The 27176-nt window shown below is 41.2% G+C and overlaps 2 protein-coding genes across 4 annotated transcripts in view; both read left to right on the top strand.

The window, feature by feature from the left end:
• The window catches only part of abca7 (ATP-binding cassette, sub-family A (ABC1), member 7), a 42623-nt gene extending 38482 nt beyond the window's left edge, over positions 1-4141 (top strand). The window contains exons 49-50 of the mRNA XM_080474123.1: positions 67-316; positions 569-4141. Of these exons, the coding sequence (XP_080330249.1) occupies positions 67-316; positions 569-1033 (715 nt within the window). The 3' untranslated portion in view covers positions 1034-4141. The remainder of the gene's footprint in view (positions 1-66; positions 317-568) is intronic.
• Positions 4142-16573: 12432 nt separating this feature from the next.
• r3hdm4 (R3H domain containing 4) lies at positions 16574-25122 on the top strand. 3 transcript variants are annotated; one of them, XR_013935754.1, is made up of 9 exons: positions 16591-16752; positions 18626-18783; positions 18939-19060; positions 19512-19629; positions 19724-19809; positions 21018-21103; positions 22151-22206; positions 22407-22902; positions 23895-25122. XR_013935754.1 is itself a non-coding variant. In XM_080474179.1 (8 exons), exons 1-8 carry the CDS (start codon positions 16712-16714, stop codon positions 22508-22510), a joined length of 771 nt encoding a protein of 256 aa, XP_080330305.1. In that variant the 5' UTR covers positions 16574-16711; the 3' UTR covers positions 22511-25122. The 3 variants fall into 3 exon arrangements, 2 of the variants coding, with proteins under 2 accessions (XP_080330305.1, XP_080330306.1); XM_080474179.1 differs by having other exon boundaries at positions 16574-16752; positions 22407-25122; XM_080474180.1 differs by lacking the exons at positions 22151-22206; positions 23895-25122 and having other exon boundaries at positions 16596-16752; positions 22407-23218.
• The last annotated feature ends 2054 nt before the right edge of the window (positions 25123-27176 follow it).

The following is a 27176-nucleotide window of genomic DNA, read 5'->3' as shown; positions in this document are numbered from 1 at the left end:
AGAAAAGAAAAAGATTCATGTAAATTAGAAATACCACCCTATGAACCAACACCTTCCTTCTTTCAGGTTTGGTGATGGATACACCATCATCCTCCGTCTGGCAGACACTAGAATCGACCCCGAGTCGTGTCCTGTCAGCCTCTACATGAAGACGTCTTTCCCCAGCATCGACCTGAAGGAGCAGCACCAGAACGTGCTGCAGTACCAGCTGCCCTCACACGCCTGCTGCCTCGCTCGCATCTTTGACCTGCTGGCAAACAACTATGAGGAGCTAGGCATCGTGGACTTCTCCGTCTCACAGACCACACTGGACCAGGTGATGAGGCTCATGGTGTTGACTGATCGTTATGGTGGATGATGACGAATGAAAACATTCGCCGTTACTAGAAAGTGTGTCGGACAAAAAAGTGCTCAAACATATTTCAGTGCTTAAAAGACGCATAAAAAAAGCGTTGATTTAATTTCTCTAATTGGTTGAGAGTAAATGACTTATGCTTGCAGTTCTTGAAATGATATGTCTTTCACTAAAGAAAAACAATGTGACACTAAAGTTGGATTATATTTGTAGGTGTTTGTCAACTTTGCGAAGGAGCAGACCGACGACGACCATCTTACAGACGTGGTCGTCGGCAACGGCGCGGCGCAGGCAAACACCACGGCCCGGATTACTCCTCCCATCATCCACCCACACCCACCAGTCTCTCCTCAGCTGGCCAGAAGTCCGCAGCTGCCCCGGAAATCCCCTGAAACCAGCAAAGCAGGTAAATCAAAGAAGGCCAAAGCCAGCAAGGCCAAATCTGATGGAGAGAAAAGCAACAGCATGGCAATGAGCAGACTACCACAGCCGGAAGAAACCGCCCAGGAGTCTCCGGTGACGAGCCGCAGGGCCAGCAGCGAGTCCAACAGCAGCAGCGGCGCCGCTCAGGCAGGATCCAGTAAACCTCGCAGGTCCAAGCAGAGAGCAGAGAGCTCCAGCAAGGATCCCTCTGCACTGTTTATAGTCGGCAACAGCTCTCAGGACAGCTCACTGTGAAGTAGACCAAAAACTGCCGAATGCTTTACATCACCTTCCTGAGTGCTCGTTTTTAAACTGCTGGGAAGTGAACAATCAAAATACACTGACTATGAGTATTCAGATTATTCTCAGAAGAAAGAACCAAAGGTCTTTCCTGTCAATGGCTTTGGTGCCTTGTTCACACCACCTGTCACTTGTCTGCAACCCCCCAGCTGATACTCACTGTGTCTTTTCTTTAGTCTCTCTTTTTAAAGAAGTGGTTTCTTTATTCTGAATCAGTGGTTTTCAAAGTGTAGTGCATGTCTCACCCAAGTGGCGCCATAGAGAGTTGAAGGTTTGAGTTTGGGAGGATGCCCGGTTCAAAACATGACTTTTGTTTCACTTTTTAAAAGTTTAGAAAGATCCTGAGAAAAAGAACAATGCAAAGACTCAATAGATACTTGAAAGTCAAAACCATCTGACACGCAGGAGAAACATCTTTTATGTTTTCATTGCCTGGATTCCAACAGTTCTACGGAAGAGTATTGGGGCCACTCAAGTGAAAAAGAAGTCAGATGTTAAAACTAAATTTTAAAAAATCATGCACTGCGAGAACAAAAGTTCATGTCGAGCTAGGTTTTTTTTCTTTTTCACAGAGAAAAAAAAAGTCAAAATACATGGTTGAGATTTTTATTTAATTTTTTTTAATACAAACTGGAAACGTCCCTCTCCTCTGGTCCATTTCACCATATGCCCTCGGATGCAGAATTAATCACATTAAATCACATAATTGTGACTATATAGGGTTGCTCACTGCTTCTAAACATCTGATTTTACACAGAATTTCAGTGTTTATTAATAATACATTTTATAAGCAGCCCGGGATCGGTGCCTATGTCCCTCATTCTCCGTAAGAAGTCAGTGAGGAGCGACGGAGAGCTGCAGGCTGCACCGCCTCTCCAAAGTCTATTATTGATGATAACCGCACTGTGTTTATGGGATAAAGCCTGTTATGAAGTATAGTTTCACCACTTCATTAAACTGCCTGCAATGCATTTTGTAGAAGAAGTCACACGCGCCGGCATGTGGACGGACCCGAGGAGACAGACGTTTCCAGTTTGTATAAAAAGATAATAGAAAAATCTCAACATTGTATTTCAACATTTTTCTCAAAGCGCATGAGGATTTTTTATTTTAAAACATTTTTCCAGTGGCTGTAATATTGTTCTGTAGTCATCAATCATATCTTATTATGTGAAAAACTATGAAGTCTGTCCTTGAAGCATTATTCCCAGTAGTGAGGGTGGGGTGGGCTCCTCTCCATCTTTGAAAACTCCTGGCCTGAATGATTGTCATCTGTGTAGCAACAGCAGGTGGCGTTCCTCAGGACTCAATCCTTGGACCTCTTACAGTCGTGTTTTATGTTGCAGAAAGCACTTTAAAGAAGAAAATGCTGCAAACACCAACAGTTGGTCACGTGTTACCTGTAATTATTAAGAAGATTTTATAGAGGATAAAGTATTTTAAGCACTGTGTCAGAACAGCTTTCTGTATCTATTATGAAGGATTTTGCTTGTACTGCAAGTTAATTGTTTATTATCTCCTAAATGTTTCAAAAAGATGTTTAATGTGATACTGTTTTGTAAATTTACATTTTATTTTGTCTTTTTCTGTCAAAATGTTTTTTAATTCTTCTTTTTTTTTCCTGGTCCGTTGTCTAGCATTTAAACAAACTGTTACATATTATAAGGGTCAAATCCACTAGCACATGTTTTGCCATGGACTATTTTAAGTATTTTTTAAAGATTTGTTTATGTCTCATCCAGGATTCAGAGGCCAGGGCTTCCTGCATCGTCAGTGAGTCTTAGAACTCTTATTTAACCATTGAAAGTCTCCAGACACACAGGCGTATACTAGATTCAAATATGATATGGCAAACACTCCGGGTTTATTTTAAAGACATAATATTATATCAAAGATTGGGCAATCAAAGACACAACAACATGGCTTTTGGTTAAAGATTGTTTTTACGACAAACTATTTATTTGCGTTCAACTTTGACACAGACACAACAGACGGCTGAATGTCCCGAGCAGGCAGTTACTGCTCTGTGAAACACTGTGTATTTATTACAATGTTGTTACTATCGCTGCTATAGACGCGCGACAACTAGAGGGTATGTGAGGAATTTCACTCCAAATCAGCTTTTAATAGGTCAAATGTGGTTTAAGATGTCCTGACACGGCACTAGAATTCTGCAGCTCTCTGCCATGCGCCGACTAAAGGCTAAAAATGAGTCGGAAATTGATAAATGATCCCATTTTATCGAATTAAGCTGAACGTGTCGATTTGGACTGAATTTCTCAAACGCTGAATGTACTTGAATATTATTTTATCTATGCATCCGCTGTGCAATTTCCTGAAAATATGCTAATGTAGGAAAAATGTGTAAATGTGAATGTGTTGTCCTGAAAGAAAATACAAATATATGATTTCCAGTGCTCTTTTTTAAAACAGTCTGTTGGGTTTTGTTTTGTTTTTTTTCTCATGAGTCACTGAAACACGTTGGACAACGTTGTGTTTTTCTGAGTCATACTAAGAATGACTGCGGGCTTGGAAACACAGAAAAGTGGAGGGAGGCTCGTCTCTCTGTTTGTGCTTCGGCTTCCCATTGATGCCTCTGCTCCTTTTCTGTGTGAAAGAACAAACAGGTTTGGTTACGTGTTTCTTTACACGACAGTCACTCATGTGACGCCGTTGTTCACAACTGGAAACCAAAGTCTTATTGAGTGAATTCACTTGTACTGAGGTTAAATGTTGGCAGCAACAAGACTTGTTTTTTTTCATTTGTTTTGCAAAATTTGTATTCAACATTCAATAAAAGTTGCTATCTAACATGACGACATTGAATAAGAAAAGCAGCATTAATATGAAACCCTTTCTGCACCAGTCCTGTTGTAACAAACAGACATGTGAAACGGTTCACCGCTTTATGGAACGTACATGTTGAAGTTTCCATTCTGCTGCCCAGCACTCGTCTCACTCCAACTCCATCGACAGACGTCCTCAGGGAGACGAGGAGACGGGACTTCATCATCACTTCTCCTCCTCCTCCTCCTCCTCCTCCACTCCAGTTTCTGTGTGACTGTCTGCAGCAGGGCGTTCAGGCTGGACACGGAGATGTCGGGAAGCTGAAACTCTGCTGATCTCTGCACAGGAAGGATAACGATTCAACCGAAATGAGCTATTTTGTAATGTCATGAGATACTTGACTTTCTTTAGGCTTGTATTTTTCTAAATTCAGTCTTTTTGATCAATATCATGTCATATAAATCCCCCAAAAAACTGCTATAAATTTTCTCTAAATAAGATAAATGATAAATAAAAAAAAGATGAATAAAAATCTCTCATTCAGATTCATTTACACAGTGCAAATAACACAAGTGTTCCTCAAACACATACATCTAAAGAAATGCAAAGAAAAACAAACTATCATAATTTCCCCACATGTTTCATTGTTGACTGAAGAAAACTATTTACAAGGAAGATCCCATCATTACCTGTGATTGAATCTGGTGACCGGCATTTCCACATTTCCTTCACATTTTAAAGTGAGATGATTTGATCGTACATCTATTTAGTCTTGTATAATGTGACTCAGTAAGATACAATTGTTGGTGTGGATGACACCTGAGGTTATGTCGTCAACTGGAAGGTTTATCAATTAAACGAAAGCATTTTGCCACTGTGTATGCGTTTTAGGACTGTGGGTACCCGTAGAAAACCCATGGATACTCATACTCATGGATATGCAAACTCAAATCCACCAACTCCTCGCAACGAGGCCAGAGCCCTAACCGCCATGCCAACATGCAACCTATTGCCCATTAATTCAAAAACGAGTTTCAAAGATGTTTTGATTTCACAACATTTCTTGAAAAGTGGAGCTTTGGGACTATAAATGTATTTTTTGTGCAAACTGTGATGTAAACTGTACAAGACTTGGTTGGAACTTCAGCCAACCCCAATAACAGCTGGGTAATATTTTGATACTTTGACCCCAGAGAAGGTATAATCAATTGAAATACTACATGCAACACAACACTCAATTGTTTTTCCATAAAGCCGATGGACTTGAGAGAGGGAGACATTTAAACAAAGGAAGAAGCAGGAATTGTTGTATCGAGTTTGGTCAGTTACTTAAACACCAACTGAGTAAGTAAACTGGCCTTTTAATTTGTTCTAAACAAAGTACTTTTCTGTCATGATTATACTGAGATCAGTGGAGCGGGTTTAAATTGGACTCACACTTTTAAAGAGCAGAGGATTGTTCATCCAGGATCTGCTGTCTGACACCGAGACCAGTCCGTCACCGGCCCACTGTTGTGTTGTGTTTGTTGTTGTTGTTGTTGTAGTAGAGTTTGTAGAGCTGCTTGTTGCCCCCAGGTTTAAAGTGATGGGAGGCAGGGACGTGTGGTTCATCTTCTGGCGGTCACTCCTCTCAGGAGCTGGTTGTGGCCGACTTATAGGCGGCAGCAGTATTTGCCTTGCTTTGGCCGCTCTCTTCAAATTCAATCCCGGGTAAAAAGGTCTTGAATTATTTTCCTTTTCCACTGATTTGTTGACAGGTGGGCCATTCCTGCTGGTGGTTTGCGGTTCTGTTTGAATCATGCAGCAGTCCCCTTCATCTGTCGCCGCTTGCTCCTCCTTGTCCTCTTCCTGGGGCTCCTCAGCTGAAGCCAGAATGGGCATGAGGTTGACGAAGATTCTCATCTTGTTTGCTGATGTCTCACATAATGTCACAGGCTTGTCTGAGGTGGACCTGCTGTCGGTCTCTTTAGTGATCCGCTTTAGCTTCACAGGTCTCGTCCTCGGAACTGATTTCTTGACTTGACACACGACCAGCGGACAAATGTCAGGTTCGAGTTTTTGAAATTTTACTGTCCCCATCTTTTTTTCTTTCCCCTTTACAGAACAGAAACAAAAAAACAAACATTTCCCTGAAAAAACAACAACAATGCTGTCGCTCGGATCTGTCAGAACTGTTTCCTCTGCAGATGCAGTGAGAAAAGCTCAGAACAATTAAACTTGTCTGCTATTAAACCTGCTGTTATGGTAACAGGCACACAAACTGAAGCCCTGCTGACAGAATGGGGAAACTCAAAGCAGGAATAAAGCTTAAGCTGCAGCCACCTCAACACGGCACATACATACAAGCTGCTGGAGGCTACAGAGGAGTATTATTATTTCAGTTATTACAACAATCTGGGTATATCATACCAAATACCATCTATTAGCCAGGAGTCTTACTCCATCCTGAATCAAACCCATGTGGCTCTTTGTGGTTGTTTTGTTTTGCATTTTCTATCACTTTGTAGCTCATTTGTGTGCCTATTTCAATTCAATCTTTTTGAATCTCTTTGAGGTAACTTTTTTGTGTTCCTCTGTAATCGCTGTCTCCGTTGTCTATTCCTTTTTGGTTCTCTCATGTGGTTTTCTTTCTCCGTATAGAAGTTTTTGCTGTCTTTTGGTCATTTCTAACTTTTTGTGAAAGTTTAGTACCTCTGTTTCCTTTGAGTCTTTTTTATTCATTTCTGTGTGTCTGTTTTCGCAGCCTTTGTGTATTTCTGTGTTTCTTTGTTATCGCTTGTTGTCTTCGTCATCAATTTCAGTTCATTTGTTTATTTTGTATGTCATAGAAGTCATCTTTATGTCTTATTCCAGTAATTTCAGCTACAGATTGAGTTTCAGCTTTTTCACATTTACAAAGTTAACAATAACCAGAAGTGCTTAATAGTCTATAACAAATATTGCTACCGAGGTGGCATGAAACGATATATAAATGTGGCTGCAAAAATGTACAGGCTAAAACCAACCACGTGTCATTTCACATTATTTTGTGTGGTTTTCTGGTTATACTATTTTCTTCTTGGTGAAATTTTCAATTTTGTATGTCTGTCACAATTTAAATGTCTGTGAACATTTTGTGTCACTTTCTTATCTGAAATTTGTTTCATCAAAATATTATTATCATATTAAATGTCATCATTATTATTCTTAGTAATATTATTGCTATTATTGTGACACATCTTTAAAGCGCTGGAGAAGGAAGTGGTTGAAATGGGTGAACATATTGACGACCTGGAGAATAGAGGCAGGAGGAAGGATATCTGCCTTATTGGGCTGCCCGAGGGCGTTGAGGGTACCCGACCGGTGACGTTTTTTGAAAGTTGGCTGCCCGCCTTCCTCCAGATAGAAGCCAAGGCTAACCAGATCAAAATCAAAAGGGCACACCCGTTGGTGCGGTCGGGGAGCTTGAGGCTTCCAGACGGAACGGGGACAGTAGACAACCGCTGATGTAAGAAGGATCGAAAATTATGCTTTTCCAGGATTTCTCCGCTGCAGTCATACACAGACGCAAGGAGTCTGATGAGGTGAAGAAGCGACTGAAACTGGCTGGTGTACAGTACTCCATCTCCCCAGCCCGGCTGAGGATCTCTCACAACGGGAGAATTAAGGTGGCTGAATCCCACGTTGAAGCTTTGGCTTTTCTGGACGAGACTGGGGTGAGATCGCTGACCAACATGGCTCACATACGACCTTTACTCCATCATCATCATCACTTGCAGGCAGCAGGACTGTCGGTATGCGAATGTCAGTTTTTTTTAGTATTGTTTGAAAAATAACTAAATACGTACTTAAGCGGTGCAGCGGACACATGTTTACAGAAGTTAAAGTCCCCTGTTTGTTGAATGGGGAAGCCCTACTGAAACGCACTGTTGGTGCTCTTGTTCTCTGTGTTATGGTTCAAGTAATCTGTTGTAATGTGTTTGGCTCAGTTTTTTTTTCCCCTTTCTTTTTTTTTCTTTTTTCTTATTTTTCTTTCAATTTATCAGCAGCAGCCTCCTCCCATTTCATTAATGATTTAACGTGCTGTGGTCGGTAGTATATTAAGGCTTTGTACGTGGAATATTAAAGGATGCCATTCACCAATCAGGAGGAAAAAAGTTTTGTTCTCTCTAAAATTTTTTTTAAATGATATCGCACTCTTACAAGAAACACACCTCTCTGACAAAGAACATCTTAAACTACAGCAAGGTTGTCTTGAACATGTCTGTTTTTCATCCTTCTCTAACAAAAGCCGGGATGTGGCTATCTTAGTGAGGAAGAACTTCTCATTTAAATTAATATATAATTAAATATAATTTACAAAAGACAACTCTGGGCACTGTTTATTAAAGCTGCCATTTGTGGAGAAGAATTTGGAATTTCAAATGTGTACTGATGATGGCACTGCCAGGATTCAATTTCACAGTATGTATGGCTTTTGCAAGAGGCTTAATATTCTCATACATAGGCAGCAAAAAGCGTTGAATTATGAAACAACAGCAAATACTGGTAACAGGGCTCAGCATTGCAAAAAAAAGATTATATTAAGAACCCTTCATCATCCAAACTAAAACAAAAAGCATGGGGATAAAACCAGTAAATATCTAGCCTGTCTTACAAAAAAACACAGGGCCATTCAAAAAATTGCCTCAATCTCAGATAGGAGTGGAACCTGCTCTACAAATTTGGAAGTCATCAGTAATACTTTTCATGACTTTTGTAAGAACATATACCAATCAGAGAAATGTGAAAATGCACAATCACAATTAAAAAATGTGTTCTCTAAAATTAATCTTACCAACCCGTCCACCGACGAGAAAGCAATTTTAAATGCTCAAATATCTGCACGGGAGGTGGGGGAGGCCATTATGTCTCTTCAAAGTGGAAAGTCAACAGGCCCAGATAGGCTCACTAGTGAGTTCTATAAGGAATTCAGAGACCTGCCCACAGAGCCCTATTTAAATATGCTAAACCACTCATCTGAGACTGGTATCCTCCCTCCAACATTAAAGGAGACATATCATGCTTTTAAATCCTTCCTTTTTACATATAAATCATACAGTTGTGGTCTATATAAAGCGGAACTGCAATGCTTGGGTCTGAATTCCTCATTATTATAGCTCCACAGGCCCCTTTTCAACCCCTTTTCTGATGTGCTTCTGAGAGCAACTCGTTTTGGGGCGGTCTCTTCAAATGCAAATGAGACACTTCATACCCCTCCTCCTCTCCAGGTTGCAGAGGTGACACTCGGTTCAACGTCACCCTGTTCGGCCATCTTTGTAGTTTGATAGAACAGATACAATTATCTAACGGCGCAGAAACTTTATATTCACACATTATTTACAAAATGTCAACAAGGGAAGATTTGTCCATCCAGCCATACATGTTGGAGCCAGAGTCGGACCCGGCGGAGCGAGATGAAAATGACGATGATGCAGCTGCAGAACAACGTCTTCATATGGATGTAACGCAATGGTGTGTTACTATATTTACACTAACTTCTCCATCCATGCCCACTACTACAATACTGCCTGTATTACAACGACTATTTAACACAGAAGTTACATTATAATCTAAAACGAGCACACAGCGCTAACATATGAAGACGGTGCAACTGCTAATGCTAACAAAACAATGACAGGGACGTCTTATCATCACACTTTTTAGCGTTATATACAGCTTACCGAAGTGCTCTGTTCGTCGTCTCCATAGATAGAAGGAACTGACCGCTCAATCAGACCAAGTCTTTCGGCAAATCCTTCTTTATACTGGCGGAGGTTGCTGAAGCAGTCATTCTTGAAGTGATTCGCGCACACAAAAATGACCTTACCCACAGATGTGGGTACATTTCTGTGAAAAATAAAACTCAACCAGGCACTTCGAAAAGGTTCTGATGCTGGGAGACGGTGTAACGAAGCTTGTGGGTTACTACATCCAACAACCGAACATTTCGAATTATCCTCTCGTAACTTCGGTTTGACTACAAAATCGCAGCGAGAAACAAAAATGGCGGATTGCTCGAAATGTCGATGTCCTAATTTGGCAGTTCCGCTGCGAATAGTGTGACGTCATTGTTCAAAAAACGTAATAGAGAATAGAAAAATCGAAACCGATCGCAAAATATGACCAAAACAGAATATAAAGATATCAACGGAGCACCTGAAGAGACTACTTTGAACTTTTCTGTACTTCTAAACACTCTAAAAATGCATTTAAGGGCTAAAAAAGTGGATTTAGCATGATATGTCCCCTTTAAGGGAGGCTAATATTTCATTAATACTGAAAAAAGGAAAATGTCCAGAAGGTTGTGCCTCCTATAGGCCTATTTCACTGCTTAATGTTGACCTTAAAATTTCATCTAAAGTCCTGGCAACCCATCTAGAAGCTCTTTTGCCTCATATCATAAAAGAAGATCAAACATGCTTTATTAAGGGCCGTAACTCATACAATAACATAAGGAGGTTAATACATTTGATTTAGATATGAAGGCGACAAGAAAGGGATCGGCTTTTGGTCTCCCTCGATGCGGAGAATGACCTTATTTGTTCTTCACCCTTGAGCAATGAGGTTTGGGCCACAACTTCATAAATTGGGTGAGGGTTCTATACAATTACCCTATGGCAGCAGTCATAACCAATGGGCTTAGATCAAAAAAGGTTTTGGGTGTGCAGGGGGAGTAGGCAGGGCTGCCAACTCTCTCCGCTGCTGTTCACCCCTCAGATGTAGTTAGTCGAAGATGCAGAGAATTTCAGAATGAGTGTGTCGATATATTTTCTCTCAATAATCAAACTCCGATCATCGAAACACAGTTTCAATACTTCACAACAATACTACAGAAGAAAAAAAAAAAAAAAACTTTCTGGAGTTCCACAAACAATACACTAATAATTGATACAGATATAGCATGTACAGTCCTAATTATATACAACTAATGATATTCTTAAATAAAATGCATAAATCAATTTACAACAATACATTTCATAGCTTCCCAGCAACACCTCCATACCTCAAACTGTCCGCAAACATGGTACAAAAAGTGAACAAATATGCTAAAGTAATTAATTGTACAGGATTTCTGACTCGAAATGAATTATCACAAGTTAAGCAATCAGTTGTGTAACTGTGGCATCATACAATAAAGCAACGAGTGCAGTGTTATCAATCTCATTCTTCTAATCAGTTCTCAAGAAGGAGTACCAATTTCTGGATTGGTCTCTCAATAACTGAGGGCTTGGAGGGAGGGTCTTGTTTTTCATGAGGTCTTAGCTCCCCAACTTGCACTTTAATTCGACGAACTAGGCCATCGCTACTTTGAAAGGTCTCTATCACTCGTCCAAGTTGCCACTGATTTCTTGAGAGGTTGTCATCTTTGATAATGACTACATAATTCACTTTGAGGTTGCGTCGAGGTAAGTGCCATTTCTGTCTGATGGATAGATTCAGCAGATACTCCTTTTTCCAGCGGCTCCAGAACTGTTCAATAAGATACTGAACTCTTCTCCACCTCTTTGTTGCATACAGATCCTCCTTGATAAATATTCCAGGGGGAGGAAGAGCAACTTTAGTTTTCATCAAAATTAGGTGAATTGGTGTTATAGGTTCCAGTCCCTGAGGATCATTGATTTCATTCACTGTTAATGGGCGGCTGTTACCAATAGCCATGGCCTCATATAGCAGTGTTCTGAGGGAGGCATCATCAAGTCTACCCAGGCACTGTACAAAGGTTGCGTTCAACACATTTCTTATGGTTCTAATTTGGCGTTCCCAGACCAAGCCTGCATGACTGGCAGAGGGAACATTAAAGACAAATTCACACTGCTGCTCAGTCAAGAAGATTTCCAGTACCTTAGTGTCACATTGTTTAAGTGCTTCTTGAACTCATTTCTGGCACCAATAAAATGTGAGCCTTGATCACAGTGTAGTTGTCGGATGGCTCCTCTCAAGCTGATGAAGCATCTGAACGAGTTAATGAAAGAGTCAGTTGACAAATCTTCAAGCATTTTGATATGAACAGCTCTAGAGGACAGACAGGTGAATATCAGACTGTATCTTTTGCATTCTTTGTGTGCTCTCTTTGCAATGAAAGGGCTGAAAGATTGGGTGCTGAAGATTCAACGCATTCTTTGGGAGGTTCAGCCAATCGCTGCCTCTCTGTTGGCCATCGATGTTTAATGCAAATTACACAGCTGTGTATCAGCTTCTCAACCAGCTTGCTTCCACCAATTATCCAGAATCTATTGGCCCGAAGCTCCATTAAAGTCTGGCTTTGACCTTGATGGCATGACTTTGCATGAAAGTGGGACACAATCAGCCATGTGATATGGCTGTTACTTGGTAGGATGACTGGATGCTTGACTTTGTGAACAAGCTCATAAAGCACAGCAACACTAGAATGTTTTTCATCAGCTGCCACTCACAGACCCCAGAAGATCTGCAGCGGCTCTACAAAGTATCGACTCAGGGGATCTGAAAAAATACTTGAAAACCATCTATCATTTTTTTCCACTTCAAAATTATGGAGCACATTGTATTGGACAATCACTTAAAATACATTTACATTTGTGGCTGTAATGTGAGAAAATGTGAAAAAGTTAAAGGGGTGTGAAGGCTTTTACCATCCACCAAATCAAAGTTATCTGTGAAGAATTGAATCATAATTTGTAAAGGATGTTGAAAACCCAGAGATGCCAAATGTGGGATGAAAAGCTCAGTTAATCTGATGATTCATGAAGTAAATTTTTATTGGGCTTAATGTTCATGTTCAACAAACTCCAGAAGCTCTTAAACTAAAAAGGAGTTGAAAAATATATCAAGATTTTCTGGGACAGTCAATCTTGAATAAATCGCAGATGTTTGACTCAGCTGCACATTAATTTTTCTCACAGTTGAATGACGTATGATGATAAATCAGAAGTCTTTTATAAATGGCTTAAAATTCCAAAAAGTACAGTAACAGCCTTTATTCTGACGTCATGTCATTTGTTTCTCAGTAACTGCAAATTTGTGTGGATTTACAACCAGCCAGGTGTAGTTGCCTGGCAACAGTAATTATCACATGCATTACTTCAAAGTCAGGAAATTATCTGATGACATCACAGTTCTCTGAAGTTACATCAAAGCTTTGAGATTACATACAAAGCTGGTTTGAGCTTTGATGAACAGAGGTTATGGTCCTGAGAGATGTTAAACCCAAAAGAAGTGGTTTGCTACTTTATTATTTCCATGACTTTGACAGACATTGAAAGCTACTAAACAATCCAAGCCAACAAATTAGAAGCATTTAAAACATTTCAGCTTAGTTCATTTTAAAACACCAACAGTCACTATGAAGACAGTTGAGAGAGAGGAGATTGTGGCTATTGTCCAACCGTTAGTGGAGTCATTTCTTGAAAAGATGACATTTGAACGGTGGGAATCACTCTCATTGTGTCGGCCAGACTTTGCGACTACAGCATTGTTAGCAGAGCTGCTTTTGAGACTGATTTCAGAAGTGTCAAATCTGATGTTGAAATTAATTAGAATGGAAGACGTTTTGCTTGAGCAGCACCATGTTTCAGCTGTTTTGAAGAACACAGTTACTGAAACAATTAGGAATGCTCTGGACATTAAGGAGGATGTTCACAGTGACAGTTCAGATCATTTGACCAGCTTGATTGTTGAGGAGGTCACAGAGATGGTCAATTCTGACCACTCTGCTCGGCCGTCTGTTCACCACACTATCCCTCCTAAAAGGCTGAGCAAAATGATTACTGTTTCATCTAGAGTCCTTAAAGACTTTACGGCAAAGATGCGACGTCTGCCAGTGAGCAGATGTAAGAATCGTAAGGACAGATCAGATGTTCAGACCCCTGTACAAGAGATCAGTATCATCCAGGTAGGTGATGACTGCATCGTCAGGGAGTCTCCAGTGTCAACTGTAAAGTTGATTGATTCTGAATTAGAGAGCGATGACATGGAGGAGGATTCAGAGATATTACTGATAAGAACAGACACTCCTGATGTCATCAAAGTGAATCTGTGCCAAGGGGTAGTATCAGAAACTTATAAAGTTGTCCATGAAGTTATGACAAAGGCGGAAAATGAGTTTGCAGAGCCCTTTTTAGAAGACATAGTGGAAGCTGAGAGGGAACTGATTGGCAAACATCTTGGAGAAGACACAGAGGCGGTGGTGTTTGACATCGTGATGGACCTCGACGAACAACTAAGAAGCTGTGACTCAAGTGCAGAGACCACACAGAAGCCCAACGTTTCCTTTAGAGAAGTTAAAAACAAGATCAGGGCTTTTTTTGGCAGACAGTTTGTCAAAATAGCAATTCTTCGCATTGTAACCCAACTCAAGAGAGAGAGAAATGACAGCAGTCACTGTCAGCCAATGGAGGAGATCATTGACCGTGTGGACTCTTTCCTTGAAGCACACTGCCCACAGGTAGCTGGGAATGAGGTCCGTGAATTTCAGAAACTCAGAGACCTTTCAAGAGGCGAGAATGTGGCGTTTATTTCAGGACTGAGAGAACTCCTGTTAGACAGTGTTTCTTGTGGTAATGTGGGGGAGATTCTCCAAGAACCACACAGGAGCACCACAGAGACAGAGTCTCAACGCTCATTAAGTGATAGTGTAGATGTCAAGAAATGCATCCGACACGTCCTTGGAATGATGAAGTGGTGGTTCAATGTACAGAATGTCCAGCACACAGAGCAGGTGCTGCTGACTTTGCAGGGCACACCGTTACTGGATGTAGTTCATGCACATGGTGCAGTGGTGGAGATGGATGTTGAACGAGCAGCACAGAAAAAAGCAGCAGACAACATGAAGAAGCCACAAGTCCTTTTAATAGTTGATGCTCTGGTAACACGAGTATTCAAGAAGGAGGGCCTGCCTTCAGCTTACACTGCAAGGTTTCAGGACTCCATAGTGGATTGGCTGACTGAGGCGGTGTTGTCAGAGGTGGAGGATCAAACACTTAACATCACCTCCAAAACTTTGAAGAACCTTGTAAAAGGCATTTTCAAGGTTCTCTGTGATGAACTGGGTGGTGTGGACAAAGTTTTTTGTGCTATGACTCTGCATAAAGTCATCGTTGCAAATCTTGTTGCATCCTGCCTTAAACTGACAAACACTCAGCAAAGGAAGGGCATCATCTGCAATTTCTTCAGAAGGTGTTTTGCCTGATTTGCGATTTTCCCTGTTGAAATTGTTCTTTTGCTGTTCTTTTCCTTCTGTTGTTGTTGAGGAGGTCACAGAGATGGTCAATTCTGACCACTCTGCTCGGCCGTCTGTTCACCACACTATCCCTCCTAAAAGGCTGAGCAAAATGATTACTGTTTCATCTAGAGTCCTTAAAGACTTTACGGCAAAGATGCGACGTCTGCCAGTGAGCAGATGTAAGAATCGTAAGGACAGATCAGATGTTCAGACCCCTGTACAAGAGATCAGTATCATTCAGGTAGGTGATGACTGCATCGTCAAGGAGTCTCCAGTGTCAACTGTAAAGTTGATTGATTCTGAATTAGAGAGCGATGACATGGAGGAGGATTCAGAGATATTACTGATAAGAACAGACACTCCTGATGTCATCAAAGTGAATCTGTGCCAAGGGGTAGTATCAGAAACTTATAAAGTTGTCCATGAAGTTATGACAAAGGCGGAAAATGAGTTTGCAGAGCCCTTTTTAGAAGACATAGTGGAAGCTGAGAGGGAACTGATTGGCAAACATCTTGGAGAAGACACAGAGGCGGTGGTGTTTGACATCGTGATGGACCTCGACGAACAACTAAGAAGCTGTGACTCAAGTGCAGAGACCACACAGAAGCCCAACGTTTCCTTTAGAGAAGTTAAAAACAAGATCAGGGCTTTTTTTGGCAGACAGTTTGTCAAAATGGCAATTCTTCGCATTGTAACCCAACTCAAGAGAGAGAGAACTGACAGCAGTCACTGTCAGCCAATGGAGGAGATCATTGACCGTGTGGACTCTTTCCTTGAAGCACACTGCCCACAGGTAGCTGGGAATGAGGTCCGTGAATTTCAGAAACTCAGAGACCTTTCAAGAGGCGAGAATGTGGCGTTTATTTCAGGACTGAGAGAACTCCTGTTAGACAGTGTTTCTTGTGGTAATGTGGGGGAGATTCTCCAAGAACCACACAGGAGCACCACAGAAACAGAGTCTCAACGCTCATTAAGAGGCACGGTGCAAAAATCACTATCCTAGGAGCAGCTTTACTTAATTATTATTGTTCTGCAGTTTTTTTCTGCAAGTAACTAGTACTGCACCGTTGCCATGACTTTCCCAAAAAACTGCATAAAAATGTCCCATAGAAAGCAGATGGGAGAGGCACCTCATGGAGGAATTCAAAACAGATCTCAGGAAACAAAGGCACACAAAATTTCCTCTAGAACTTTTGATTTATTATTGTTGGTAGTAGTAGTAGTAGTAGTAGTAGTAGTAGTAGTAGTAGTACTATTCCTAAAGTAAATATTATTTTTAACTACAACTTGAAACAGGCATGTTTTTACCTTGCTGATAGGTTCGGACAGATCCGTCACGTGATAAAGACCGACACGTCATCACACGCCAAATGACGCTGTGAGGAAGGCTGCAGGCGAAACATTTAAGAAACGACACTTTGTAGTATTCCTCACTCTTCCGTCCTCGGTATTTTTGACGGAGTGAGTGCTCTTCGCTGTCCCTCGGCTCTTTGTTGAGGTTCCTCCCACACTGCTGCTTTGCCTTGCATCTTGACTTGTTTTTAGTGGCAACTCTGCTGGTTTGATCTGGTTTATTTTTAAACATTCAGGTGGGCTCTGCTTCGTTTGGCTTTTGCCTGAGTAAGATGGTCGTTTTGACAAACAACAATGAAGACCAGGATTATATGTGAGTGGATTCTCCGAGTCTCTAACGTTCTCATTACCCCTGCTAGTTAGCATTAGCCGGAAATACGACTCGGTGCTACTTTCAGGATTTGTAGCCGCTGTTCGTTTAGATTTAGGTCTTGCCGACTGTGGTGATCGACAAACCTCCACTTCGTCCGAGCTGCTGGTTTGTTTTGTGTGAAATCTGAGGCGATAATAGAGGTTTAAAATGTGTCGTTGTTAGCCTGTAGCCGCTAGCCGACCTGTTCCTGTAACATCATCTAAACATCTATTATCTTGTTCCCATCGGTGATCTGGTGAAGAGTAACACATGTCCTCTCTCATTTGCTCCTTGGTCAGATTTGAGAAGACCTCTTGGTATTTTAGTCACAATTCTAATTCGGAGGTCTGCAGCTAAAAGCTTCCCACTTTGTTGAGATTTGCATGCAAAAAATAATGGGACTGCAAACGACTGGGTGAGATATGACTGCATGTTATGGGGCGATCAGCCTGCTCAGGTCGGAGCTAAAAATAATTCCGAGGAGTTGGCAGCCGAGAGGCAGAAAGCAGAGGAGGTCTGTCCTCCTCAACACACTGACCTACATGTAAACCTGCTGCAATGCTCACTGTGAAGAGAGAACACCCACTCTGCAGGAGGATTCCATCACTGACGACCACATTCAGCTCATGTGTGTTCTTTCTTATATAAGATGTTGCTCACAAAGACTGTTTGACTTGTAGATGGTGGGAAAACAAAAGACAAATGACTGAAAGCCTCCACATATCTTAATCCAGCCAAGTAATCGATAACTTGTCAAGTAATGTAAAGACTGATGAGTAATTTCGAGACACTGTTCAATCATAAGGATTGTGGTGTGGTGTTGAGGTTAGTTGTTTTTGGTGGACCAGAAGGGTCAACGCAACAGCCAAAGACTAAACGGAGGTGTGCAGCGGTCAGAACAAGCTTTATTTCTGGGATAATATTTTCTGACAGACTGTTTTGATTATGGGAGAGTTCAATGAAACGTAAGTAAAACGCTGCTGCTCGAGATTGAGATTATTGAGTACTTAGATTTTTAATACACGCTCCTGTGAATAAAAAAAGTTTGGCATTAAATATTGTCCCCTGGGAACAAAGCGTGTTCTTCCAACCGCTGCTTTCTTCTGTTGTGTGTTAACTTACGTTGTGGCTCTTGCTGTGTTATTGTGGCTCTTGCAGTTGCACTGACCCTTCTTGGCCACAGTGAATTGGTGGCCCCGAAAAAATTGTCAGTCAGTGTGAATCCAACTATTTGTTTGTCCAGCGTGTACTCTGCCTCAGCCCATAGGGCCTGTTCAGACTTGACGTTAACATGCGTTTCAGATCACAAATGGTGAACGAGTGTGAACAGGGTCCTGAGAGCTTTAAACCACTTCCAGCGGTGGTCTGGAATGCATCTAAACACATAGGCTTTGTAGTGTGAACATCATGTGCTGCGAACGCATCGCTGAATAGTGGCGTTGCAGGAAAATACGTCATATGAGATGTCATCAGTGCGTGTCGTGTTTTCGTTTACGAAAATGCACCAGTCTTGAGTTATACAGTCTTTCACACTGCTGATGTTTGCCCAGGGCGGAAAACCAGCCTGGTCTGCGACTGTATCTCCCACTAATCTTTTTGGAATTGGGTTGATATCAGAAGATCAGAAATTTTAGAAAAATCTTGAAATGTGTCTCTTTGACCTAAACCCAAGTAGATTTGGTCTTATATTGGTTTCTTCCCAGGCACCATAACAAGATGTGGGTCAACTGAATTTTCAAAACGTGTAAAATAAATAATAATAAATCACTTTTATCAAGTACGAGCAGCCGAGTCTTACACATCGATGGAATTATTTTTCTCTCCGTTTTTGTAGCCTGATCGAGGAGCGCAAGTGCTCCTCGCTGCCCAGCTCACCTGCCAAGCGAGTGTCTCCTGCCAAAAAGAAGCAGTTTTATATCAACCAAGCCATCCGTAACTCTGACCTCACTCCCCGGGCTAAAGGCAAGAAGAGCCTTCGCCGACAGGAGAACAGTAAGCCCTCACCCGAAACAAGCATTCCACCCCACCCCAGGCTGGGAAACACAGACTTCCACCTTTTATTTACCGACACTTTAAACGTATTCACCTGTCGCTGCTTCTGCTCACATCCCTGCCATCACTGTCTCTCGCCTCCTTCTGGAAATCAGCACGTTTTCTCGCAAACCTCCTTGAGAAGGATGAGTGCGCCAAAGACGACCTGGAGGTGTGCAGTAACCCGGCCATCCCGTCCATCTTCACCGAAGCTTGCACCAATGGAAACTACATAGAGGTAGACATCTGCAGTGCTCGTCAGTCCTTTCTTTACATAAGAGCTAAGAAGCGTGCTGTCGGTGAGTTATGTCCTCTGAGTTTTCTGATGTAAAGGAGAGCTCCTGCTGAAAGAATAACCTCTGTGTTGAACCCTCATGGCAAAGCTGCTTATTTTGGCCTGAAATGAGATTTCGTCTGGTGTCAGTCGTGTGCGCTTTTCTTTGTGGTTTGCTGACTTGTTTTACTGTGTGCCGCTTAACACCTTCTTGGCAATCAAATTAGTATTTTTTTTTTTTTTTACAATTTGTCCATGCAGTTGCAGGAATAATAAACTGCATCGCAGTGCAACATAGATGCGTTATTCAGCAGTTGGTGGGAGCATCATACTGAGGAATGTTTCACTGTGTTCAGAAGTCGCATACATTTTCTTCCTAAGCTGACTGCTTGTGTTTATTGCCGTGTTGTTTCAGCCGTGGAATGACTTCATGAATTGCTCCGGCGAGGAGCAGGAGCGGCTCCTGTCCCTGCTGGAACAGGAAGGTGCCAAGAAGAAAAACGCCAACCGGCTCGTCAAAGACGAGAGGAATGGTCCGTCACAGAGGACTGTTTTTTTTTTTTTTTTTTTGGAGACTATTTGTTTAACATGTGCATGTCAGCCTGACTGTCCCTGGTCTCTCTGCAGTAAATCCTGCCTTCAGTGCACAAGACTGCTTCCAAAGAATCGATCGCAGGCTGCGAGTGACTCTGAGGCGAAAACAAATCCCTATAGTGAGTGTCTCACTGTATTAACAGCTAATCCACACACGTTAAGTTTCTTGTGGAGGCTTTTTTTCTCTTGTTAACTCTTGGTTTTTTCAGTTTTTAATGAATGACTTTTTCCAAAATATGAAGTAGAGGTATCCGATATGAAAATCAAAAAAGAAAAATCTTGCTTATTTGTTTTATTTCACGAGAATGATAATCTGACGATATCCTTCAAAATTTGACATCCAACACGGAATTGTATCTCCACTCTTCAGAATGCAGGCGCGCTCTACAGCAGGGGATACAGATTCTGTCTACTTTGGCACGACACCGACATATTTTGCAAATAACTTTTATTTTGAGTGTCGTCAGTCCGTTCAAAACTGAACCTTTTCCAGACTCGTGATGTCGACCAACGTCTCATTAATAGTTCATCCCCTGAACTGGCTGCAGAGGCCGGAGGTTCTTGCATGTTTCCCCCATGCGAGATTCACGTCTGTGTGTTTTGTTTCCGCCGACACTGTTTATGTGGGAAGAACATTATCTTCACGTGACTGAACCCTGCCCTCTGATTGGCTTCTGAGGCACCTCGTGCACCTCTGCATTACCGTCTGTTTGCCTTTGGTTTCTCTTTTTGAGATAATGGAAATACTCGATAATGTAAAAGTATACATTGCCAAAACCACATTACCCATAATATCGTGGACGATGCACACCTCTAATGCGAAACCATTTTCGTTCTTTCATTACTGTGCACCAAACATTCATTTATTATTTGTCTTATAGTCTCATTTGAACTTAGTATTCAAACTTGTGGTTCAGCTCCTGGTCCAGAAAAAATATCAACAGAACGGAAACTGAACCGTGTTCAGGTTGTAATAATTCAAATAGTTGCAGGCGATGTAAACAAATATGGTTTCAGACCAAAGGCCACATGAAATTTCAGACTCTGGCCTTGTTCACTAATCTCTCCATTCGCTATAGTTCAAAACTATATAAAAGGAGAACATCTGACAAACTTTAAGAATGTGTTTTTCTGTCCGACATTTGCTCTTAGTTGTACTCCTCACCACAGAGTGGCTCTGCTGCTGTAAACTAAAGCACCAAATATTGTGTGTCAAGCTTTATTGTGACACAATGTGATTGTGATTCACCAGAAATTCATACAAACTCGGGTTGTTTTCCAATGAGCACCGGCCAAAAGAGTTAATCTCTCTGGTTTTCCTTTTCAGGGAACGGTTGAAGTTCTTGAGGAAAACCTCATGAGCTTCTTCGATGCTCAACCTCGATCTGTTTACACAACGAACCTCGCCAGCAGGTAGGAAAATGTAACCAGGATATCTGTATGTCTGCAGAAGCACCAGACTGATTTCTCTTCTTCTTCATCCTCAAAAAGTTTTAATCTGCCACTGGTGTCCTATTTCAGCGATTTCCACAGGCTTGTGTCGTGGGAGAGAATATTTTTTCAATAAGAATTACAAAGTTTATTCTTTTGATTAATTGTTATATATTACTTACAAGTTTAACGGGGGGCGGGAGGGGGGGGGGGGGGGGGGGGGCTGTGTTTACCACAGTAGATGATCAATAGATTTGCACATGTATTCAGTCTTTCATAGATTTAATAGATGTTGAGGACTTTTTTTGTATTTATTTTTCCTGAAATTCCAGTGTAATCTTTTTTTAACTCATATTTATGACAAGTTTGTTTAAATACAAGTCATAAAGTAAAAACCGCCCCCGTATTTAATTCCTGATTAGTTTTATTTTGCTTTGAAGCATTGATACCAATAAATCTACAGAAATACAGTGAAATGTATTGATGTGGAAAAGATTTCCGGTCTTTCCGGTACTGAGAAAGTCTCTTCATCTATGAGGTTACTGTATATACGGATTACGTAAAGCTTTGGCCCTTGTTAGACCTTCAGAGTCACGACTGTGCTGCTCGAATTTCTTTTCGAGATCAACTTCCAAGTCACACCAGTTCCTGAAATATAACGACCCCACCAACACAGACCCTCAGTTCATCTGAACACAGTTTTATATCTTCGGCTCTCGAGTAATACGCAGACTGAAACTCCAGACTGATCGATGCTAAATACGTTTCACCACCTGGAAGGCTGGTTCATATTGGATTACATAATTCACCCACAGACGTAGATTCACTGCTGCAGCAGCATGAAAACAACACAAACATTTTAAAGCAAATAAAAACAGGATGCGAGCAAATGGATATGGATGGATTTTATTGATCTGCTCGGCTGAAGCGACTGAAGGCTCCTTTTCGTGGCGGTTGATTGTAAATGATGAGCTTGAGGGGACGGGGGAGAGGAAAGTCACGGTTGTGGTGTTTGTGTGCTTCACTCAGCTTTGAGAGACTGCTGCTTCATGCCGTCTGCCAGTATATGGACCTCTTCTCCGCAAGTGAGTGCAACTAATACACATCAGGAACACACGGTTTCAGGATCTCTTAACCTCATGGTGTCATGTGGATTTAGCTGAATCTCTTTTTTTCCGATATGAAAGTGTAAATGCTGATGAGAAACAGTTGCTGAGAAGTGCAAAGGCATATATGTGTGGCTGTACATTTTTAAAGGCTGTTTTGCTGTTTGTGGGACCCTCAGGCACAGACCACAACGGCTCACGTCAGACTGAAGTGCTGAACAAACAAGAAGAGTTTCTGCCTCCTGGACTTCTGCTGTCTGCCTACCTGGAGCAGATGAGCTGAGTCCAGCGCGTCACAGCGGCTCCGGGGTTTCCTGCACAAAGGCCCGGGAGCTTTGGTGACTTGTACATACAAAGGCATGGTTTGTACGCAGCGTCTGAAACGTCCACTGAGCTCAGTAAACGGAGCTGGAAAACCTCCCTGCTTCTGTTTTTCTCTGGTTTCTCCAGTAAATTTCTCCATTAATTATCACCATAAATGCATCAAAGTGTCGGAGTTAAGCCACGTGCAGGTCAATATGCAGTCTTGTTAATATGTTGGCATGCATTGCATTACACAGACACTGACAAAGTGTAATTCAAACGGTTCAAAAATAACTAGTGTGCAAAGAATCACCCTTCACAAACGTGGTCAGCCGACCTCGTGACTCGCGCCGACCCCAAGAAAAATGTCATGTCTTTCATCTCACTGGGAAAGATCTGAAAGCAACAGCAACAATAAAACAGTCTCTCCTCCCATCCGACAGTGTTTCCAGGTGACCCTGCAGTCACTTTTATATTGTCACACACGCCGGACAGGTGTGACCTTTATCTTTGGATTTAACTTCCACAGCGACGACAGAAGCTGGTAAACTCGGTTAAATGTAATACAATTTCTGTACTTTATGTACATTTCTGAAAACCTATTTAATTTGGGATAGTCAAATTATATTCAATAACAGGAATATTTTGTGATTATGATGATGTGGGATCATATATGAGTAAACTTTCCAAAAAGAAAACCCAGAGTTTGAAGAGCCATTTTTATATTACTAATAATATAGTTTCATCAGAGCTTTCTCTGCCAACGAGATGTGTTTTTACCGAGGGCCACTCCTACAATATTGTAGACGGTGTAACAACTTTTACTGAACATTGTTTTATTTGAGCAAGAAAAAGCAGCAGCAACCTTGAATGTTGTTGGAAAACAATGGGAAATTTACTGTAAAAACACTGAGCTCAGCAGTTCTGACTGTAAGAAGCTTGTGATGCTGATATAATCACAACCTGTAACGGTGCTCCTCTGAAATCACTGCCTGAACAACAACTAGCCTATAGGATCCATGCGAGTACAAAGAATTGAAGCATGGGTTTTAGCGAGCGGTCTTTATGCACGGACACTCGGCATAAGTAAATGTCTTCGTTTTTTTAAATTGTTGCTTGGGAAGTGGTTTTTCTTTTCTTTTTCTCTTTTGAAGTTAACTGTTTGATGTAAAAGATCCTACAAAGTGGATTTAGGTCATTTGAGTTGGTACATCTGTTTCTGCTGGCTTTTGTCTGTGCCCGGTGGACTGACACCGTCTCTTCAACACACGTCTCAGTCGTCTCTAGACAAGTGATGGACGGAAAACAAAACAGTGACATAACCCGTTTAAAAGGGGACTTATTTTGCTTTTCTCTATTTTCAGATCTTTCTTTCTGGCTTCAAGTAAATGTGTTGCAATGACATGATGACAGCCACATTTAAAGGGGTCATATTATACAGCTTTCCAACACTTTCACATGGGTCTTGTTGGTCCAAAAACATTGGAGTCAAAGTTTATCGCCCCAAATCCAGCTTTTCCTTGATTTGAATATTGGCTCATAGGAGCTGCATTCAGAATCTGCTGTGTCTGTGTGAGCTGGACTGGCTCCGCCCACACATGCCCATCTTGGGAAGGGGAAGAAGTACTTCCTCTCGTGGTGCCATGTGCCAAATCAGAGCTGCTTAATTGTGGGAGAGTCAAAGGGAGCGCCGACCTTGATTTGGATTGGCCAAACCCCCGATGACACCATATAGGGTTTGATTTCTGATTGGCTCATTGGAGCACACTTTTTAAAAATGAAACAAACCAGGGAGAGGACAGATTTTCTTCACTTCTTGGGCGTCATTCCAGGTATGGGGATGCATATTACTGTTGGAAAACCTTTTAGAATAATATGACCCCTTTAAGGTTTGATATGGATAAGAGTAAGAGCTGTCACTCTCGGGTGTGTTTAATCTTTAATGTTCACATCCTGGATATGGATCTCTGCCTTCACAACTAGAGTTTCTCTTTGTTCTGTAAATATATTTCTACCTTTGTACTGCCTGCATTTTGGAAACATGTATCCAGGTTATTTAATGTAATAAATTGCCACCGGTTAGTTTTCTTTCCACTGCCGTAGGCAATGTGACAAAACTTGATCTGTTGGTGCATTTTATCAACAACCAAAGTTTGTGAGCGGGTTGCATGAAAATCCAACTTCTCAGGCTTTTAAAGTGTCACTCTGAATGTCATGTAGTCAGTTCCTGTGTACTTTATGCTTTTTAGTTTGTTTGAATTGCGTTGGCCAACACACTGCAGGGTGCTGCCACCGTCTCAATACCTTGATGTAGTTGTGCTGTAAATATAGACTTCGATTGACTTGTGCCAATGTTTGGATTAACAAAAAGCCTAAACAGTCTGAGAGCTTTATACACTTATCTGAAGCATCTTTGTGTGTGTTTGTGTGTATATAGATATATATGTGTATATATATATCGATCATATGTCCATATTTATAATAATCACTGCAGCTATTAAGGTATTTTCTCACTTTACTGTCAACTTATTTCTTCTAAATGCTGAAAGCCATGTCTGAGATCACAATTGTAATAAACATGACTTGACTTACCAAATCTCTTCATTATTGTGACGGTGAATACATCCAACTTTCACAACAAGCTCAGACAGTAGACAAAGTAGTGAAGTCACTGCTTCTTACTATGATGACTTGTTGAAGTATGGTTGATGCCGTTAACATATAAAATCAACCATTATTTTGTAATATCTTGCATGTTAGTTGTTTTCACTTTTTCCTCATCCTAATTATGTAGTGCATGTGATTCACATCAGCAGTTGTTCACGTGAAATATGAGTACAACTAATAATATGAAGATATACCCAACGTATTGGAGGTGTACATAAAAACATACCTTTTATTTACCAACTAAATAATGATAAAAATCACCTCGACAACTTGTTTGTTTTTGGCAAACTTTGTTTATTGGGTTTCTTCAGTAAAACGTCAAAGAAAAGCAGTTATTGGCTGAGATGGTTAAAACAATCAAGAGCATTATTTGCAAACTGCTCAGCAAACAGAACGCCTCAACTGTCGTTTAAAAAAAAAAAAAAAAAACAGCCTACAGCCAGACAACATTACATCTTCGCTGTATACGTCTGCCGTCGCAGCCACACGCACGCACATCAGTTCTCCAAACAAGCTTCAGTGAGTTGTGTTTTCATCATGAGACCTATTAATAGGAGGAACCTACTAGACAGCAGCTTAGCAGTTTCTCCTGAAAGCAGATCATTTAGAACAGAAAAATGGGTAAAGTGTAAAATTTTAGACAAGTTTGACGAGGGCCAAACTGTGACGCTATAAAACTATGTGAGAGCATCTTTGAAGCTGCTCTTCCTGAGGCGTGTTCCTGGTGCGCAGAGTTCAATATCATCATTTCTCTGTAAAGAAATGTGGTGAAGCAAGGCTCATTGATGCACGTGGCCCCATGGAGTCGAGGTCGATCCTGCTGCCATCGATCTGTTGACCCGGTGAAAATACATCACGATCCCCAAGGGACCGCACTGCATATCAACACACTCATAAACACACATTCACATACTTTCATAGTGTTTGTGCTCCAAAAATATGCTGTAAAACTCAAACTTGAAGAATGTGATAAGATTTTAGTGATTTTACAGTAAATTAAAAAAAAAAATTATATTGGGCGAGGCAAAACAAAAAGTGTATTTCTTTACAAGCTCAAATATTTACTGAATGAATTCAGACATTTTTATGATTTAGCATTCCTGTCAATCACTGAACCAATATTTCTAACTACTGTTTCTGAGAACTGCTTCACATCTGTGTTGCAAAGAGTCGACCAACTTCTGGGTCCTGTGAACCCTGATTCCAACCCCGGATGATGTGACATTCCACAATTCCTCTGCATTCTGTCAGATTATTGTTGGGGATTAGCCTGGCCACTTCATCGCTTCATTTTTTGGGGGGGCCTGGAACCACTATGCTGCTCGCTTACTGGGTTTTTTGACCAACTGTATCCTCTTGAGCACGTCTTTTTTAACAGTGGGACTTTGACGGACCTCCTTGCCAATAGGTAGCTTCACACAGGCATCTTCTAGTTGTCACAGTACTCACTGGTAACTTCAGACCGTCTTAGATCACCCTGGAGTTGATCATTGAGTCTTTTCCATTCGGACTATTCATTGATCCATTTTAATGGACTATGCTGTTCTTCTGAGCAATGTCTGGAACGACTCATTTTTCTCAGAGGAATAAATACATGGACAACATGTGCTGGCTTCATCAGATATGGGCCACCTGACTGATAGCTGTTTTTTCACAGAATGAATGAACTCAGTAGTTGAACTCTACACTGCTATCATTTTGAGCAAACCCCTTTCAATTAATAATTCGATTACACAGACTCGGTAATATGCACATCATGAATGTCAACTCTGTTGGATTTCTTTGACTCTACTGCACTTACTCCAAAGATATTTTTTTATTGCTGTTCTTGTGTTTCATATACAAAAATGTTTGCAGAGTTATTTTGGTGTAGGTGACATTATTAAAACTTTGACAAAATAAGTCACTTCATTGTATTAAAAAAAAAAAAAATAAGTTTCAACTCAGCATCACTATACAAACTTCTTAGAAGATTATAA

This window comes from Lipophrys pholis (assembly GCF_963383615.2).
Source record: "Lipophrys pholis genome assembly, chromosome: 10".
Taxonomy (NCBI): Eukaryota; Metazoa; Chordata; class Actinopteri; order Blenniiformes; family Blenniidae; genus Lipophrys; species Lipophrys pholis.
The sequence above is the reverse complement of the archived record's forward strand: the minus strand, read 5'-3'. Positions and strand labels throughout refer to the sequence as shown.